Source organism: Musca autumnalis, unplaced genomic scaffold, assembly GCF_047663935.1.
Source record: "Musca autumnalis isolate F117 unplaced genomic scaffold, ASM4766393v1 scaffold_4, whole genome shotgun sequence".
In the NCBI taxonomy this organism is placed as follows: domain Eukaryota; kingdom Metazoa; phylum Arthropoda; class Insecta; order Diptera; family Muscidae; genus Musca; species Musca autumnalis.
The window spans coordinates 151,566,639-151,585,661 of NW_027411977.1; the positions used below are offsets into that span (position 1 = coordinate 151,566,639).

General features: G+C 34.3%; 1 protein-coding gene across 9 annotated transcripts in view; it reads right to left on the minus strand.

The window, feature by feature from the left end:
- LOC141402585 (peptidoglycan-recognition protein LC-like) overlaps positions 1-19,023 on the minus strand; it is a 78,537-nt gene that overhangs the window by 21,354 nt on the left and 38,160 nt on the right. For all 9 annotated transcript variants that reach the window (XM_073984183.1, XM_073984189.1, XM_073984188.1 and 6 more), the window contains exon 2: positions 8,710-10,029. In XM_073984183.1, coding sequence (XP_073840284.1) covers positions 8,710-9,940 — 1,231 coding nt within the window. In that variant the 5' untranslated portion in view covers positions 9,941-10,029. The remainder of the gene's footprint in view (positions 1-8,709; positions 10,030-19,023) is intronic.

Sequence of the window (19,023 nt, forward strand, 5' to 3'; positions counted from 1 at the left end):
TGGACTCACTAATATTAACAAATGATGATTTCTGTTAAATTAAGAATCCTCTCGCGATTTTTAATAGTTTTGACCTGTAAATGTTGGTTATTTATATATAGTGCAACATTTTTGTAGGCTGTGGTGCAAATATCAATATACGTTAAATATAGTAATGCAGTTCCAACCTGAACTTGATCTGAGAGACATTATTAATAAAATTAATGGCACAAACCTGCTATATAGACCGATAAATATTATAGGCACAAACAAAAACAAACAGTTATTGACATTTTACACTTTAATGGATGTGCAGGGTTGTGGGGCTTCACCCAGAAGTGGACCTATGTTGACAGCTTTTATGTGAGGAGGATTTTTATTCGCTAACATCTTAAAGTTTACATTTGCATCAAAATCTGGTGCAATTTTTGTCTTCAACATTTAAAATACCTAATATGAGGGAACCCGTCATATGGGGCTATACCAAAAACGCGTACCTACGATGTTAATATTTCGCACAGAGGTTTTCTATCTACGAAGAACATAACATGCCAAAATACAACCAAATACGTTGGAAAATGTATCTGTAACATTTAAAATATGTCCCATCGACCGGTACCGTTCAATGGGGTCTATACCAAAACGCGAACCTATATTGAAAATATTTTGTACATAAATTTTCTATCTGCTGAAAACTCAATACACCAATTTGCAGCAAAATCGATTGAAAAATAAATGTAAAACGTAAAAACGAACGCTACGCCGTTACATGAACGCTACGGGAAACCGCGGGCCTATGTGGCCCAATTTGAGCCCCACAATATCCACTAATATAAGAAACATTTTTGCAAAATTTTAGGAATCTACGCCCTTTACTTTAAAAGTTATTAGTAAAGTTCCGCTAAAGTGCTCATATTTCGCACTGTGAGACGATTCGAATTCAAATTCGTTCGAATTACTAACAAAAACCTGTTGTTGTCGAAAATATGTGTTTGCTTGAAAACAAAAATCAATAAAATATTTTTAAAAAAACAGAAGTTTGGTAGTAGTTTAAACGAAATTGTATTCAAATCGTCATAAATACAATTTCTTGAATAGGATCATTATTTTTGAGCTTAGAAGCTTGAAATTTTGCAGGAGCATTTATTTTACCTCTGTGTATCAGATTCAATCAAAAAAACTAATTTTTATTTTTTTGAGTTACGTCTTTGAGCATTTCAGGTGACGATATGTAGTATGTGTATAATCTTATACAAATAAGCTTTTTTAAGATTAACAATTTTGTTGCTTTTTTCGAAAGAAACTATCATGTTATTGAGCTGATCGTAAAATTTTAGGAAATTCCTTTGGCAAAATGCTGCACCAGAAATCCCACACCCCTGGATGTACAGATTTTTTACACAGGATTTCAAAAACAATCATGGTAAAATTCTCGGGAAAAGAGTCTTAATATCACCCCTTGCGCGCCAACGTGGTGCAATGGTAGTCTTCAACGTAATCTTGGTTTACATTTCCATGTGCAGCTTCTGTACAATGGTGTACGTTCGAAACGCATTGGGATTAGGTGATAAATTGGAGGTTAAAATCATTGATATGATAGAAGGATCTCATTGGAAAATATTTTTTCCTTTTTTATACACTACACCGTAGTATGGAGGGTATATCAAGTTTCTTTTCCCGTTTGTAACGCATTGAAATAATCATTTGCGGTATTATAAAGTTTATATGTACATTGCTGATCAGGGTAAAATTCTGACTCGATCTATGCATGTCCGTCCGTCTGTTGTAATCACTCTAGCATCCACAAAAATGGAGATAGAACTCTGAAATTTTTAGGAAGATATATCTTTTGTTTGCAGGCAGGTCAAGTTCACTGATGGCTATATCGGCCAACGTTTTGGTATAGCCCCAGATAACAGTACCGACCAATTGCAGGCATTTTGCCGCTTTTAGGCACATTTTCGCCCCGAATTTTCTATAATTTGACATTTAGAGTTCCGAGTGACCAAAAAAAGCTTATATTCCAAAGATGGAACCAAATCGGGTCCTCTCTTCCAGAGTTATCGTGCGCACTATTTTAATCAATATTTTTGAACTTTTGTGGGGAAGATACCCTAAGTAGTGAACCCGACTTTGAATTTAATCTAAGATAGATAGTGACCAATAACATTATATTCCAAACATTATGGTCATAGATCCATGTTTTGATATAGTCCCCATATAACGGTACCTCCCGATTTTCGGTATTTTAAGGATTTTATCTACAGTTTTTAAGAGAACTAGCTGTAATTTGACGTTTGAGGTTCTCAATCACGAAATTTTTGCACCAAAAATCGTCAACATAGGTCCAGGTTTTGGTATACCCTTCATATTATGGCGCCTCCCGATTTTCGGTATTTTGAGGATTTTAGTTTCAAATTGTAACCGAACTAGCTGTAATTTGACAGTTCTCCACCAAAAATCGTCAACATATGTCTATTTTTTGGTATAGCCTCCATATAATGGTTCCTTCTGATTTTGGAATTTTCAGGGTTTTATCTACACTGTTTGACGGAACTACCCGTAATTTGATATTTGAGATTCCCACACCATTTTTTCAATATAGTTCCACTTGTTGGTATAGGTCCCATTTAAGCGTATTTCTTCTTGTAATTTCACGTTTGAAGTTTCTATTGCGCACATCACTTCTCTACCAAAAGTTGTCAATATAGCGGTACATCCCGATTTTCGGTATTTTGAGGGTTTTGCCAACATTTTTTGACGGAACTACCAGAAATTTGACATTTGAGGTATATCCCGACTTCCGTTATTTTGAGGGTTTTAGCTACATTGTTTGAAGGAACTACCCATAATTTTACATTTTAGGTTCCCTAACTTTTCCACAAAAAATTTCAACATAAGTCCATACTTTGATATAGGCTCTATATAAAGTTGCCAAATTTGGGTTGTCCGTGGTCTAAAAAATGTTGCACCTAAAGCTGTGAACAGCAAAGGAAACAAGTCATCCCATTTTAGTTATGAATATTTTATGGTGCAGGGTATAAAATGGTATGCACAGCCGCCTCGCATGCTGAACATCGTTGGTTCGATTCCACGGCCAGGCAAACATCAACATTTTTAAACGGTGGAAAAATACCCCTAAGTAATGTTGGCAACATTTCCTGAGTATTTCTGACATGTAAAACTTCTCTACAAGTGGTGACTCTAGGACACGCCGTTTGGACTCGGCGATAAACTGTAGGTCTCATATCATTGAGATAATATGAATTGGGCGCAAGTGTGCGCTCAGTGAACGTTTCTCTCTCCACACACACAATTCAACCAATTAAAAAAGCATGCACCCACACAACGACACCCCGTAAAGTATACAATAGAAACATATGGTGGTCGTCCCTGATATAAATAACCTCGTTAGCCTAAAGCAGTGACGGTTAAGAAGAGGGAAGCCTAAAATGTGAGTGCCTTCACAACATTGGCTAATTATGGCAATGTGTTAGTAAGTTTGTATGCACACAAGCTACAAAACAAAAAGAAATCAAAACATTTGCTCTCTCTTGCACGCTCATTCTTTGCGTTCGGGTCGTGTGTGTGTGAATTGCCTAAAAACTTTGTAACCACCCTGTAGGAAGTGTGGGGTCATGTGTTGACATGTCGCCACTTTGTCTACTAATATGGTGACAAAGTCAACACTTTGTCACCAGGTTGTCAACTATTGATACCTTGACCTTAATAAGAAGAAGCATTGTGTATATTGACAGATGACATCCCAACGAAGCATCTTTTTTTTAATTTTCTTAATTGTTTGGCGTAAAATAAAATGTGTGGTTGGTGAAAAAAGTGTTTTTGTAAAAATCAATAAAATATCGTGAAAACTTAAAGCATATAATTTCAATAACAAGCATATAATTTCAATAACAATTCTATAGCAAAGCACGAATTCTGAGGCGACTAACAACATTTGTGGTGAAATTTCGACAATTAGACATTATGTGGAACCTTTAGAGAAAATTGTGGAGCCTGATGTATATATTGTCCCGTCTCGCTGGAAATGCTGAATGCAACTAAACATAATAATGAATTACAATGTTGAAGAATTATTTGGCAAAAATCGATTGTGAGATTTTGCCAATGTTATACAGCTGTAATAGGCAAGGAAATTTAAGGACAATTTTTTATTTATGTTTATTTATACATGTTTATTCTTTCCAATTCCTAGATGTTATATCAACATTCAGCGAATCGCCTGATAAAACGTTAAGTGCAACAGAAGAAGAACTATTTTAAGCAGACAAGTCATTGGTGCGACTTGGCCAAGAAAATAAAACGAAAACGTTTTTTATTAATGATATGTTAAAATGTTTAAGCGGCCTTGAAAACATTGTCTTATTTACTAATTTTTACTTATGTGGAATCTTTGGCTTAGCCATTTAAAAAGATAAAAATACTGTAATACGCAATTTGTACATTTTTAGCATTTTCATTATTATTTGTTTTATTCTTTAATGAAATATAGTATTTAAACAATTGTGTAGCTTCATATTCTTATTAAGCGGTAGTTTACACTATATGTAAATGTCATATGACATGAAATTTTCCATCGTTAAATATTCACTAATATGTGGAATATTGGAGATTTTCCTTACGCCATTTATTCTGTGCGTCCACCCCAGCAAAAATATAATAAAATTACGTCTCCACATTGCCTCCGTGGGTAGATATGGAATGTTTTTATTTCGTGTCATATGACATTGATAGATAGTGTAAACTACCTCTAAACGTACTATATAGCTGTTTTATCTATGAAAAGTTCCAAAATAAGCTAAAACATTTAGTATTGAAAATCTGGTACTTTTGACCCACTACCTCCAACGTCTATACTGACTCACTACTTACATTGTCTATACTGGCTCACTACCTCCAATGTCTATATTGACTCACTACCTCCAATGTCAACACATGGTTCCTGAGGAACTACTGACTTACTATTGACATACTAGTTCCATTGTCAGTACTGACTTTCGAATGACACGTTCATACAAAATGTCTATAGGAAATTACATTAGTTGTCTACAGTTTGTCAGTAGTACTGTTGACAATGTCAGTAGTAAGTCAGTATAGATTCACTATTGACATTTCCTACAGGGCAACTACAATTCTTGTTCGGCAATGGCCTAAATGCTGAGGATATATGTAAATATAGTTCGTTAAAATGACTGACTTTGTATGAAAAATGAGAATTAAACATATCAAACAAAGTGATGTTATATTTTTTCTGAAATAGTGTTGTTCGTTTACTTCTTGTAGATGACTAACTTCTTTTGCATTGTACTGTAGAGTAAACGCACAACATCCAGTAAAAGTTTGTACAAATTATTGAGTAAACTCAAGCAAAAGTCAAGAGATAATTTTTATAGAAATCATCAGTTTTACTGATTGTTGTTTTGGATGCAAACTTTTTGCTGGGTATGTACTTACATTTCTTATAAAGACCCGTCAAATTTTCTAAATGGCATAGACGGCTCTGCATGTGCGAGAGCACACTTTCGTGATATTCATATAGTTTGAGCATATTTTTCATCAACCGCCAATTGCAATCTTCAAGTGACTCAGATTGAGAAGCAGCACTCCTACTACGCACACACTCATCGCACAGCCATTTAATATTTTCGGATGAAATAATGAGCTTTAATTGATCCGCATTTAAATCAACACATAGACTATGAAATTTTCTCGCACATTCCCCGCCGCAGATGATGTGCCGCCGAATTCGCTCATGTGTTTTGAACGGGTTTTTACACTTCTCACAAAGTTCCATGTTAATTTTTTTAACGCGTATAGTTTCGCATGGAAAATTGAATTCGGAATAGACGCATCCGGAATGTACAAGTTTGCCGAAGCTACTAACCAGACTAGGGTTGGTAATAACAAATTGATAATTGAAGTCATTGCCACTCGGTGCTGGGGTGCTTTTTTTGGATAATGATATTTATATAAAAACATTTAATAAATACGAACGAAAGTGAATAAAAGAATAGAAAAAATCCCCTTAAGTGATCTAAACCATGAATTGCGAAGGTAGAGAAGAGTGGAGAAGAATGCTGACGTAGATGTAAATTAGGTTAAAAATGATTCCGGTCAGGTTTTGAATTGAAATTTAAATGTGATAGTAATGCTGTTATTATAGCATGTTCAAAAAGAATCAGATTTTATTATCAATTTTTCTATTTGTTTATATTTCGTTATCATTATTGTTCACGTTGTACAAACGTCTCGTAACGTATGTATGTATGTATGTCGACAGTAATTATTAAAAAAATAAATGTAGAAGGCGCGGCGGTGTGCATCGCTGGCCCGTCTTTGTGGTATGAAATATATGAATATCTATAGTAGACTCCGCTCTGCCCGCTCATATCAATAGGTTTGGATTTTTTTCCTTAAGACTCTCCTACTGTGTTTGGATTACAGGTCCATACTATAAAGTCCTGTACTATGCCAAAATTCAAATATTTCGGAATTTGATGTAAGATAAAAAAAATATGCTTCATTTATCGCTGCGAATTGCAACTTGAAATGAGTTTTTTTCTTTAAGTAGAAACATCAGTGTAATTTTGATTTTTTTAACATCAACCATTAGCGATCAAAATTCTTTCGACCCCGATCAATTTTAAAATAGAAAAAAAGGTAATAATTTAAGAGGGTTCCAGAGATGTGTTGATAACTTTGTTCTTAGACAGAATTTCTCGTCAGGTCTTTTTGGAAAATTAACCTACTTACTTTCGTCTTTCTTCTCCATATTTGAGTTTTACCCTATAACTTTTTCTTATTGTGATTTTATAACCCAGAATTTATCACACAAAATTGCACACTAACTCTCTCAACACAGTAAAGAAATCTCAACTTTGACAACTTTTCGTCTAACGGTAAATAAAAATTTAGAATAAACAATATTTGTTTTTGTTGTTTTGGAGTGTTTACTTCCATATTGCGAAGAAAACAACAAAACATCGAATGTTAAAAAATTGACTTCTTGCCAAAGAACTCGCATCTGCGACCAATGTGCATTGTAGCGAATATTTTCGAACTTTTATGGGAGAGGTACCGGAAGGAATGGACCAATAAGTCCCATCTTCGAATTTCAACTAATATTCGAAGAATTATTACGATATGCAAAGTTTGGACCAACTCAGTTGTTGCCGTGAGCACCAGCCACTACACATGGTATCCGTAGTACTTTTTTACAGCTTTCTCAGGAAGTATGGACTTGTCCCTCAAAAAAACTTGCACCATCGGGATAGAGTCCTCAAGCACCGTCTGTTGCAAGAAAAATCAAAACGATTCGAGAGGATGTATTAAACTGCACTTTTCCGAAATGTTGTGTGGGAGGTGCCCAAAGGAGTGGATCGTTAGCCCGTATTTGAACCTGATCTGTGTCTAGTAGAAATATTACGATGATCAAAATATGAACCAAATCGGTTACTCACTTCGAAAATGGTGCACGTGGTACCATTATAGCAAAACATTTTGAACTTTTGTATAATGTATGCACATATCGCTCATTTACTCAAAGAGTGACACATCTAAAAAAAATCGATTTCACTGTGCAACATTTTTAAGGTGATATTGTGCAAACAATTCGAACTGAGGATTTTTGGAAAGTACAGACCCAAACGACAAAAACCCCTAGTTGAGTTTTGTTGTGTCAGATCCAGCTCGGATTTTATGGCCCCATCTAAATATGGTTAAATATTGCGTTTTTAAAGAAATTCGGGGCTATATCTCTGAAACCAATGCGAATCTTCTTCTGACCTCTGAAGCAAATTTTTAGATAAGGACAAGAATAAAATATTTGGAGAAATAATGAACTCAAAAGACTACATTTATTGTCTCAAATTTCAAAATATATCTAAAAATTCCCTAATTTGTATACATTTAGCACCATATCTCCAAATATTTCCTTAATATCTCCAAAACTGTTAATTTTTCCTTTTAAAAAAATGTTCTCTAGAATGTGATACACAACTCTTCAGAACATGCCATTGTTGTAAAATGTCTCAGATAAGTTCTACTAGGGGCTACAATATTGCTAAAGACAGCAAGGCCAAATTCCTTTTCGTTTCTGAGATAAAGGCCTGATATATGGAAAAAAAAAGTGTAGTTTTAGCCCGGATCTGACAGGACAAACCCTAACCAGGGTTTTTATAGTCTAAATATGTACTTTCAAAAAATCCTTACTAGAAGTTGTTTGCATTTTCAGTGTTGCATAGTGTTTTCGAGAAAAACGCGAGTTGGCGCGATTTGACTTCCCAATTTAAAAAGATTAGCCAGATATCAGTGCTAAATTTCTGTTCAAGATCCAGCAAGATTTCAAGTGTTTTAGTGCTTCATAATCTCAATAAACTTTTGTGTTGAATTATGCGAAACTAGTAGTAAATGAGCTGTAACTCGTCGAGTTTTAGAGATATCAGCACGACACAATTTGACAAAAGATAAAGTAGAAGTCGTAGAAAAAAAGCTAACTCCAAAAACGCATTTTTTGAGTTATGCCACTCTTTGCGTAAATGAGCGATATGTATACGTAAATAATGAGTCTTTCAACAATATGTCGTATAATATTTAGTAACGAGAATAACCTCGGAAACAAAAAATCGTATTTTAGAGTATGCAACACTTCAAATTTGTTGTTATGTACTTCAGTTGAGTTATTTATAAGGACACCACATTGGAACTTACCATTTGTCCGACTATCACCATTTTCATCTGTAAATACAACATTCTCAGTGCCGTTGCCTTCGTTCCACTTGTTACGACTATCGATGAGAAACTGTTGTATTGTCACTGGACCCTCATAGAAATGCTTGTCGCCGATAGTGACATCTGTGGAGCTGCTAATAGCAACCTGCGGCCGAATTGAGGAAGTGGTTGCTACCTGCCTATGGGGATGGAACACATCCACATTGTCACACATTTCCTGTATCACCTTCAGAGGAGATGCAGGCGGTGGACCCATACCATTGGGTGTGATTTTTTGGTCCACCACTTTTAGACCGTTATTGATGACTGGAATATTAGGATGATTTGGCGGGTATGTTACCTGAGTACCCAATTTTTTTATCACATAATTTTTATGCTCCCCTTCGAGGTTGCCATTGTCTTCCGAATCACTATCACTGGTGTAGATGATACTCGAGTTAATGCTACGTACTGAAACTACCGGTGATCCATTGTGATGATAGTGGTGGATATGAAAAGGCGGGTTCTCTGATGCATCCGATGACGACACAACTGATGACGTTGAGGGCGATGGCGCACGTGGTTGGTTAAATAGTTTCGCTCCAGCCGCCGTGGCTGACACTTCAGACGCCACTTTCTCTTTCGCCGACGCTGTATGACTATTATTTATCACATTTTCAATATTAATGGCATTTCGAATGTTCGCCTGTGAAGTGTTGTCATTGCTACTGTTAGTTTTGAATTGCTTTGAATCGCTTTTAAACTCGCTATCGGAAGTATTTGCCTCTCGCTTGTTGCCGTCGACGATGTACCGACTTTGAATGCTGTTGTTATTTGTTTTGTTATCAGTAGATGTGAAACTGGGTGAATTGTTGTTATAATTTTGTTGGAGTTGATTTCTAAGTGGACTGGATGTTACGGCTGTTGATGCAATATCTGAGATTGTGATGGATGTCGGTGTTTGTTTGTGTAGCTGTTGTGATTGCGGCAAGGGCGACGGAGGCGATGTTGTTTCAGTATCACTTATATTGACACCAGAGTCTGTGGATGATGACGAAGAACCCGCAAATTTCTCATTATCTGATGTGAGCAGCAATGTTTTTATCTCACGGCCACATTCGTCTGAAGCCAAAGATATAATGTTATCAGGCGTCTCTGAAAAAGTATCATTTGATATTTGGATTGTCTGTTCTTGTTGGTGTTGTTCCTTTTGGGGTTGATTTAAATGCATTTTCAACTGCGCGAAACTCTCGTTTTACACAAAGTATATTCCAGATTTCTCTACCACCTATCATCATAATTTCATTTTGTGACAACGATCTGTAAATAAAAAGTTCAGAAACTGCTGTTATTGGAGCTCACAAAAGACGTCCAAGTACATAGTTATATTAAAGTTTTTGTAATAATATTTTTAAGTTGGGAAGTCAAATTTCAATCGGCAACGTAAAAACACATTTTTCTCTAAACTACATTTTTTTAAGATGTGACACTCTTTGAATAATTGATCGATATAGTTATATGTTATTTTGAAATCACCATTAAGGGTGAAAATTACAAATAGAAGTATTAGGAATGTAATATGAGCATGGGTAATATGTTAACATTACATTATGTTAGATTCCAGCGCCAATTACATATCTCCACGCAGAAAAATATATGTTAGAAATATGTTTGGGTTCAAACAAATATTTGTTTGGGACTGGTTGCAAAGAAATATATGTTTGGATCCAAACATAATTTGTTTGTGTCCAAACAAATGTATGTTTGCAACATTTTGTAACATATCTCAATTTTATATGTTTGGGTACCAACATATTTTTTATGTTAGAACACATTTTTTATAACAGGGCTCTCGCGGATGCGGAATGCTATTTTATAACAAAGAGCTGTGTGTATGGTGTAATATGAGACGCAGAAGCTTTGGCCAAACACGTGTGTTTCGTGCTTTGTTGTTGTTAACCAACGTAGCAAGCGAAGAGGAAAAGACAAAAATTAATTATGTTGCTTTCAGTTGTCAGTTGTCTAAATAAAATCGCTGAGTAAGGACCGTAATGTGAGTGAATAAATCAGTGTTTTGTGTTTTCTTAAAGAAATGGTGCTTTTTAGTAAATTAAATGTCCATTACATTTTATAATTGGACATTTTATAACTGAATCCAAAAGTGAAGGGAAATATTTTATTGGACAAGGAATAAATCGCATTTACATTGGCAATTACATCAATACATGTTTCATATACATACATACATCCGCATTCCAAACATACATATGTCTGAAATGTGGATGTACCTATTTATTACATTTATAATCATTTAATTCCAGATGCCGATTCCCAGGCCAGGCAACATCAAATTTTTCCTGAGTATTTCAGCCTACAAGTGGTGTCTTAGGACACCCAAACATATAATTTGTTTGCACCCAAACATATAATTTGTTTGCTCCCAAACATATATTTGTTTGCAGGACCCAAACATATGATATGTTTGGGACATATGTTAAACAACTCCCATACAAAATGAGCTGTGTTTTGATGTAAAGAAACGTAAAATGTTGCACACTGCAACTGGTAAAAATTTTAAAAACTTTTTTAGTTCTGGAACACAACTTATATTTATGTCTTTGTATGAACATACTTGAGTTCATACTTAAAATTTGCAGGAGAAACGTCAAAAATATTTATTATAGATTACAACATCTCCTGGAAGTTGTTAAAAATAACAAACATTTCTCCACACTTTGCAGGCCATTGCCATTTGCTTCGCCTTTCGTTTTGTTTTTATAACAGAATTCTGAGAAATGATAAGAAAAATAAGCAACACAATGACAGTGATCGTTTATTCGATTAAGAAAGAAAAATTCAACAATGGACAGACAAATTGTAATTAAGCATTGTTCGAAAAAGGAGCTGCAGATGTTAACAATGTAGGTATTTGGTATTATAGAACAGAACTCTTGTAATCAAATACATCCATAGCATATTGTTAAACGATCCCATGAAATAACAGTACAATATCTACCTGGGAGTTACTGAAAGTATTTTTAAATCTACTGAACAGTTATACATCAATTTTGACCTGTTCAAGACAAGTGCTTATAATGAGTGCCTGAAAGACCAAAGCAGTTTGGTAATCCCTGATCACTAGACATCGGATTTTCCATATTTGCATATTTTTAAATAATAAATATACGAAGATTCTGATTGGTCCAAAATTCTTTTCAAAGAAAACTGAATTCAATAATAGTGCCATATTTTGTATTTTTGTTGCATATTTTGCATATGCACAAAATAAGCAAAATATGCAAAAATATTCCAAATATGCAGCATATGCAAAAAATATGCAAACAGTTTTGGTGTAGGGTATAGCAATATGGTCATATGTACATACATATATTGTAATACCCATGGTATAAGTAAAGAGGTAGATTACAGCACACACACATACACAGATTGTGTATATTGTTTTGACGTTTTAGGAACAGTCGAAAGAAAAAAATTAAATTGACAGAAAGCTTTAGCTAACCTTTCTTATTAAACCATGGTAATACCATTTTTTTATTATTAAACCATGCTACTGAATTCGAGATAATAAAGCCAATGTCTGAAAAACGCCTTAGGGCGAAAATTGAGTCTATTGTGAAAAACCCCATTTTTCTCCTATATTATAAACTTTTTGGGAATGAAGAGCTGCTCAACTAACAGCGAAGCCAGGTCACGTAATTTGGTGACTGTGTGGGTTCGAATCTTTGGTTTCCTTTTTCACTTGCAAAAAATTTTCGATCATCAAGCTTAACTCTAAACGAGAAAATTAATAAAAAATCATTAAAAATGATCTTCGCCCTAATAGGCAAAATTTCAAAAAATAAAAAACAGGCTGAGCCCGGCTGTGAGTTGAAGCCGCGTCCTTGAAAACATAGGGGAAAAAATGTTGTCACGGCGTGTTAGCGTTCAAAGCCAAATTCATGACTTCAAAGGCAACGCAAAAAAGCGTTTGTCATGAAGAAATACAATTCAACGGCCAAATATCCGTGAATGTATAAAAACACATTTGCATTTGAAAAACCAAAAGTTCTAGGACAGAGAAGCTATCCCACAGCCGATACGTCTGAAGAGCTGTTCAACTAACAGCGAAACCAGGTCACGTAATTTGGTGACTGTGTGGGTTCGAGTCCTTGGCTTTCCTTTTTCACTTGCAAAAAATTTTCGATCATCAAGCTTAACTCCAAACGAGAAAATTAATAAACAAATGTCTTTTACATTTTATTCTTATTTACCCAAATGGTTTTTAAGCCATCTGGGTACAGATAACTACTTGGTAATGAACTCGACTGCTTGCTCTGCTATGTCGTTCACAACTTTCAAGTTGTTTACCATCCTTTGCCCCTCCTGGTAGTTTACGAGTAAAGTTTTACGATCTTAGGTACATCATAGAGAACATTTCGGCTGTCAAGGATAGCTCGAAAGTTTATGGTCCATGGTTTAAGTGCCTTAAGGGCCGCCAGACTGTCACAACAATTATGCTCCTTTTCTGAATAAATATCTGTTTGAAGGACACTACGCCGACAGGTGCTCGAACTAGAGCCCTGCCGAACATCGCTATTCGGGCAGAAGCCGATCACTAGGGCGATTCCGTAACTAATAAACGACAGGCAGTTCGAAAAATTCTTAGCCTAGCACAAAAAGCGCGATATAAACAGGAAAAAGTTAAGTGTTTTGGAAACTTCCATCTCTGTTATGAACACATTTTAAATTTTGTTTCGATCTGGCAACTCCTTCATATAGAAATAGGTGTTCAAAAAAGACGCATCCGCAATTTTTTTACAATGGAAATATATATTTACATAAAAAAGGTTTATCGGGAGAAGAAATTCATAAGGATATGGTGAATGTGTTAGGTGAAAGTAAAAAATTGGGTTGCTGAATTTAAACGTGGTCGTTCAAGCATTGAAGGTGAACCACGTAGTGGACGTCCAAAAACAGCAACAACAACAGAAATTGTAGCCAAAGCGCATGATATGGTATTAAATGATCGACGAATAAAAGTGCGTGAAATTGCTAATATAATGGGCATCTCAAATGATCGAGTCCATTTAATTATGCATGAAGAACTACAGATGGAAAAGCTTTCTGCAAGATGGGTGCCGCATTTGTTAACAGTCGATCAAAAACGCTAGATGAACATTTCTCAAGCTTGTTTGGATTGTTTTAAGCGAAATAAAATGGATTTTAAGCGTCGTTTCATAACTGTTGATGAGACATGGATCCACCACTATACTCCAGAGACAAAAGAACAATCCAAACAATGGACTGAAGCTGGAGGAAGTGCCCCAAAGAAGGCAAAAACAATTCAATCGGCTGGTAAGGTTATGGCAACGGGTTTTTGGGACTTCAAAGGTATTTTATTGATTGACTATCTGCAAAAGGGTAAAACAATAAATTCAGAGTACTATTGCAACCTTTTGGATCAATTAAATGTACAAATTCGAGAAAAACGTCCTGGCTTACAACACAAAAAAAAATTTTTCATCAAGACAACGCACAAGAGTGTTTTACAGTGGCTAAAATCAACGAATTAAAGTACGAGTTGCTTGACCACCCACCTTATTCTCCTGATTTAGCTCCCAGTGACTTTTACTTGTTCCCAAATCCTCAAATGAAGATGCAATTACAGTTGTAAACCACTATTTTAAAGACCTTGAGGAAAACTATTTTAATCAAGGGATATAATTGCTAGAAAAGCGTTGGACTAAGTGTATTGACGTTTCAGGAGATTATATTGAAAAATAAAAATATTTTTGAAAAACTAACTATTCTCTTTCATTGATAGGCTAAGAAGTTTCCGAACCGCCCTCGTATGTTCTGTGGCCAAGTTGCAGGATATTTTTCGAGAGATTCGGAGTTAATGTTTAATCTCTTGATCAACAAGTAAATCTCACTTGTAATTACGTCTGGTAGACCTTTTTCTAGGAATTTCGACAGTTGTTCATTTGTTAGTTTGTTTTGAATATTTCTGGAGAAATTTCCATCTTCTTCTGCTTGCTTTGTTATGAGTTTTGCCGCATTTGGCTTTTTACTGTGGTTTGCACCATCAGATCAATCAAATATTTCTGAATATCGTTTTCACTATTTTTATATTAAACTCAATCTATTGTCTCTATTCTTTTTCAACCTATTGATTATGTTTACCAAATCTATCCTATATTATATCTATATAAACAATATCTTGTTCCTTATACGTTTTGTAAAATCAAGAACCCGAACTCTCATTTATAATACTCAGTTGTTGTCGTGTGGCATACCAAATAAATAAATGACCATGCTCGAACGATGAAAACACAAAGTGTTTCTGACGACTTTTATGACGATTTTCAACTAAAAACTGTTTGCATATTCTGCATATTTTTTGCATATTCTCTGCATATTTTTGCATATTTTTTGCATGTTTTTGATATGACCCCGTATATCGGAAAATTGACCGTTATAACGCATAGATCCAAAATTTGAGTCCAATCGGATAAGAAATAAAAAAATGCAAAAATCCGATGTCACTGATCACATTTAACATATGCACTAGACCTACCCAAAAAAGCAAAAATTATTTTGATTGTAACTCCTACCCCCTAATTTATTTTTTGCATTTGACCCAGAAACCTTATATATGAAATTTTATGACGATCGGTTAAAATTAATTCGTGCGATCTTTGTTTCCATCGTAATTTGTATGGGGCCATAGGTGCATTTGACGAAAATTCGTTAAAACCCACATTTATGGTCCAATCGATGAACATTTTTTACCAGTTAATTGTTATTAGTAAAAAACGAATCCTACAAAAATTGTGAAAATCGTATCGGATTTTCATATAGCTCCGATAGAACTAAGGTCTAATGTAACGGTAGTCAAATAGTAATTAGAGTAAATTTTGTAGTTGGAAAATTCTTTACAAGTTTGGTCCCTGTGATTTTTTCCTAGGATGAGCAATTCTTGAGGTATAACTGTTCTAAAATACACATCATTTATATGCACATATAACGGAAGTATGCATTGGGGTTATGACTTTTTTACAACCTCATATCCCAGTATCATATTTTGATAAGCTTTTACCTAAGATTAGATAAAATCTTAATTGTAATCATATAATGTGATTCCTTAAAAAAGCTTTTAAAGTATTTATTTTTCAGAACTTTTGTAAATTGTTCGAAGTCACTTTAAGCAGATATGTCACTGAATACAAACTTTAAGGCCACACGACAAAACAAAAATGTTATAACCGTTTGTTTCTCACTAATTACACTATGAAACACTGAAAATGCAAACAACTTCTAGTACGCATTTTTTGAAAGTACATATTTAGACTACAAAAACCCTAGTAGGGTTTTGTCCTGTCAGATCCAGTTCGGATTTTATGGCCTCATCTAAGCCGGGCTAAATCTACACTTTTTTGCATTTATCAGGCCTTTATCTCAGAAACGAATAGGAATTTGGTCTTGCTATTGCAATATAAACTAGTAGAACTTATCTTTTGAAAAAAAAACACATAAGAAAAACTCTATCTAGGACATCAAAATCTATAAAATATAGAAAATTTTACATAATTGCTGAAATTCTGGTCAGTATCGGCTAAACTATTGGGAGCTGTACCAAGTAACCTTTTGCAAAAATCTTCCAAATCCAGCTCTCAATAATTCTTTAGAACATTTCGAACTCTGAAATGCTTACTTCATGTTGTTTCAGTTCACACCAACAGTTTATTCTCGCATTTCGGATTTCACTACATTATTGACATTTTTATTAAATCGTCGTTGAAAAATGTACTAAAAACAACGGGATAGAGGCATTTTACAACAATGACATGTCCTGAGGAGTTGTGTATTACATTCCAGGGAATGTTTTTCCAAAAGAAAATATTCAAAAAAATTAACGGTTTTGGAGATACGGAGCGAAATGTATTAAAATTGTGGCATTTTTGCATATATTTTGAAATTTGAGGCAATAAATGTAGTTTTTTGAGTTCATTATTTCTCCAAATATTTTATACTTGTCCTTATCTACAAATTTGCTTCAGAGGTCAGAAGAAGATTCTCATTGGTTTCAGAGATATAGCTCCGATTTTTTTAAAAACTCAATATTTAACCATGTTTAAATGGGGCCATAAAATCCGAGCTGGATCTGACACAACAAAACCCAACTAGGGGTTTTTGTCGTTTGGGTCTGTACTTTCAAAAAATCCTCAATTCGAATTGTTTGCACAATATCACCTTAAAAATGTTGCACAGTGTTATCATCATATCGGTACATACAGTTTGTAAAGTAATTGTTTTCGAACCAAAGAAACTAAAATTTTTCTGTATTAATTTATGAAATATGACTGATAATTGTGATAAAAATGTCAATTTTTTGTAAAAATAATAGTTGGTGGACATATTAAAGACAAGATAGGATGTATAAATAAAAAATTATACCAATAACTACATGTAATGCAAGTTATAAAATAAATGTTTTCGAGATTCCAAAATACCCCATTTTTTCGGTAAATACTTGAAAATTATGACATTTTACGCATTTTATTTATAACAAAGAGTAACTAGTAACAAGTATCAACAATATTAGTCATAGAATATCCCTAATAGGATGGTCAACATATGGACCAAGGGGGTACCGTGTCATATTACATGTAAACAGGGTCCTATATGTCTAAAACAGGGAATATCTGAAAATTAAGACGTTTTATGAGTTTTTTAGTTCACCAGGATGGATGGCCATTGATTAGAATAAATATTACCTACAGAATAATTAGATCAGGAAGGTTGCCATCTACCAAAAAAGGAACCAGGTTATATAAACAGTAAACAACTAGCTGGATCCATAACCAGGTCTTAAAATTTTTTTATTTAACTTAAATTGAATTAAGGGATAAAGGAATTTTCTAAAACAAACAAAAAATACTACTGTCAGTCTATACTGATTTAGTAACAGACATCTGATTTTAACCGTTTATAGCCAGTTCAGAGGAATTCTCTAAGTTTTTCTGACTTCCGTGGTAACACTGAAAATATGCTACAGTAGTACTGCAGAGTACGCGAAATGTCTCCAATAGGTCGTAGAATACATTTCGGAAAATTGTCCAAATCTGTACCACATACATTTCTAAGCAATATTGGTCTCCTACTGCAATATTTCCAATTGTTTCGTGAGATGCCGTTGTCTTTTAATTAATTTTAAGTGAAACAACAAACGTCGGTGCCCTGTTTTGAGACCCAGGTAGAGTTGTGCCAAAGGAACTATATGGAACTATCTAGTTCACTTAGCAGTTCCAATGGCCCACATTTTTTCTTTGAACAAACTGCGTATACTTAATATCCCACGTTACATTTCATGATGTTACTCATACGTTTTGGAACTAGTACAAGGAACTAGGAACTAGATTACCCAACTCTAGACCCAGGTGGTCTCGTTTGCTGTTTATATAATCTGGTACCTTTTAAGCCGATCTGGCAACCCTACTAATATAATTATGCAGTAGGTAATATTTATTGTTTTTATCGAAGTCAATCCTCGTGAACTAGAAAACTCATAAAACGTCTTAGTTTTCAGATATTCCCGGTTTAAAACCTATAGGACCCTGTTTACATGTAATATGACCTGGTAATCCCTTGGTCCATATGGTAACCCTACCCTATTCCTAATATTGTTGATACTTGTTAGTAGTTAATCCTTGTTAAGAATAAAATTCATAAAATGTCATGATTTTCAAGTATTTACCAAAAACATGCGGTATTTTGGAATCCCCATTATATTTCGAAAACATTTATTTGACAACTTGCATTACATGTAGTTATTGGTTTTCGTTATTTTTTGTTAGATTACTTTGTTTAATTTTTTATTTATTCATCGTATCTTGACTTAAGTAAGAATTTTTGCAAAAAAACCGACAATTTTATCACAATTATCTTTCATTTTTCGTTAATTAATACCACAAAATGTTCATTTTCTTGGTCCGAAAACAATTACTTGACAAACTGTATATGTATGTATCATGGCACAATTACCCAGGTAGTGGCATCGTAAAATTTTGAATATGTTATGTCTTTATGTTGTTGGGGAAATTACAACAAAAATATTTTTTTTTATAAAGGGATTTGACATTTCATATTCGAACAGCTGGTGTGACACCACTACCTTGGTAATTGTGCCATGGTATGTATACATACATATATCATTTTGTATCATATATAGCTTTAGTTCATATATCAATTGAAAGTAACTTTTTCAATATTTAAATGGAATAGAAGTTATTTGTCATTTTTCATTCCATAGTA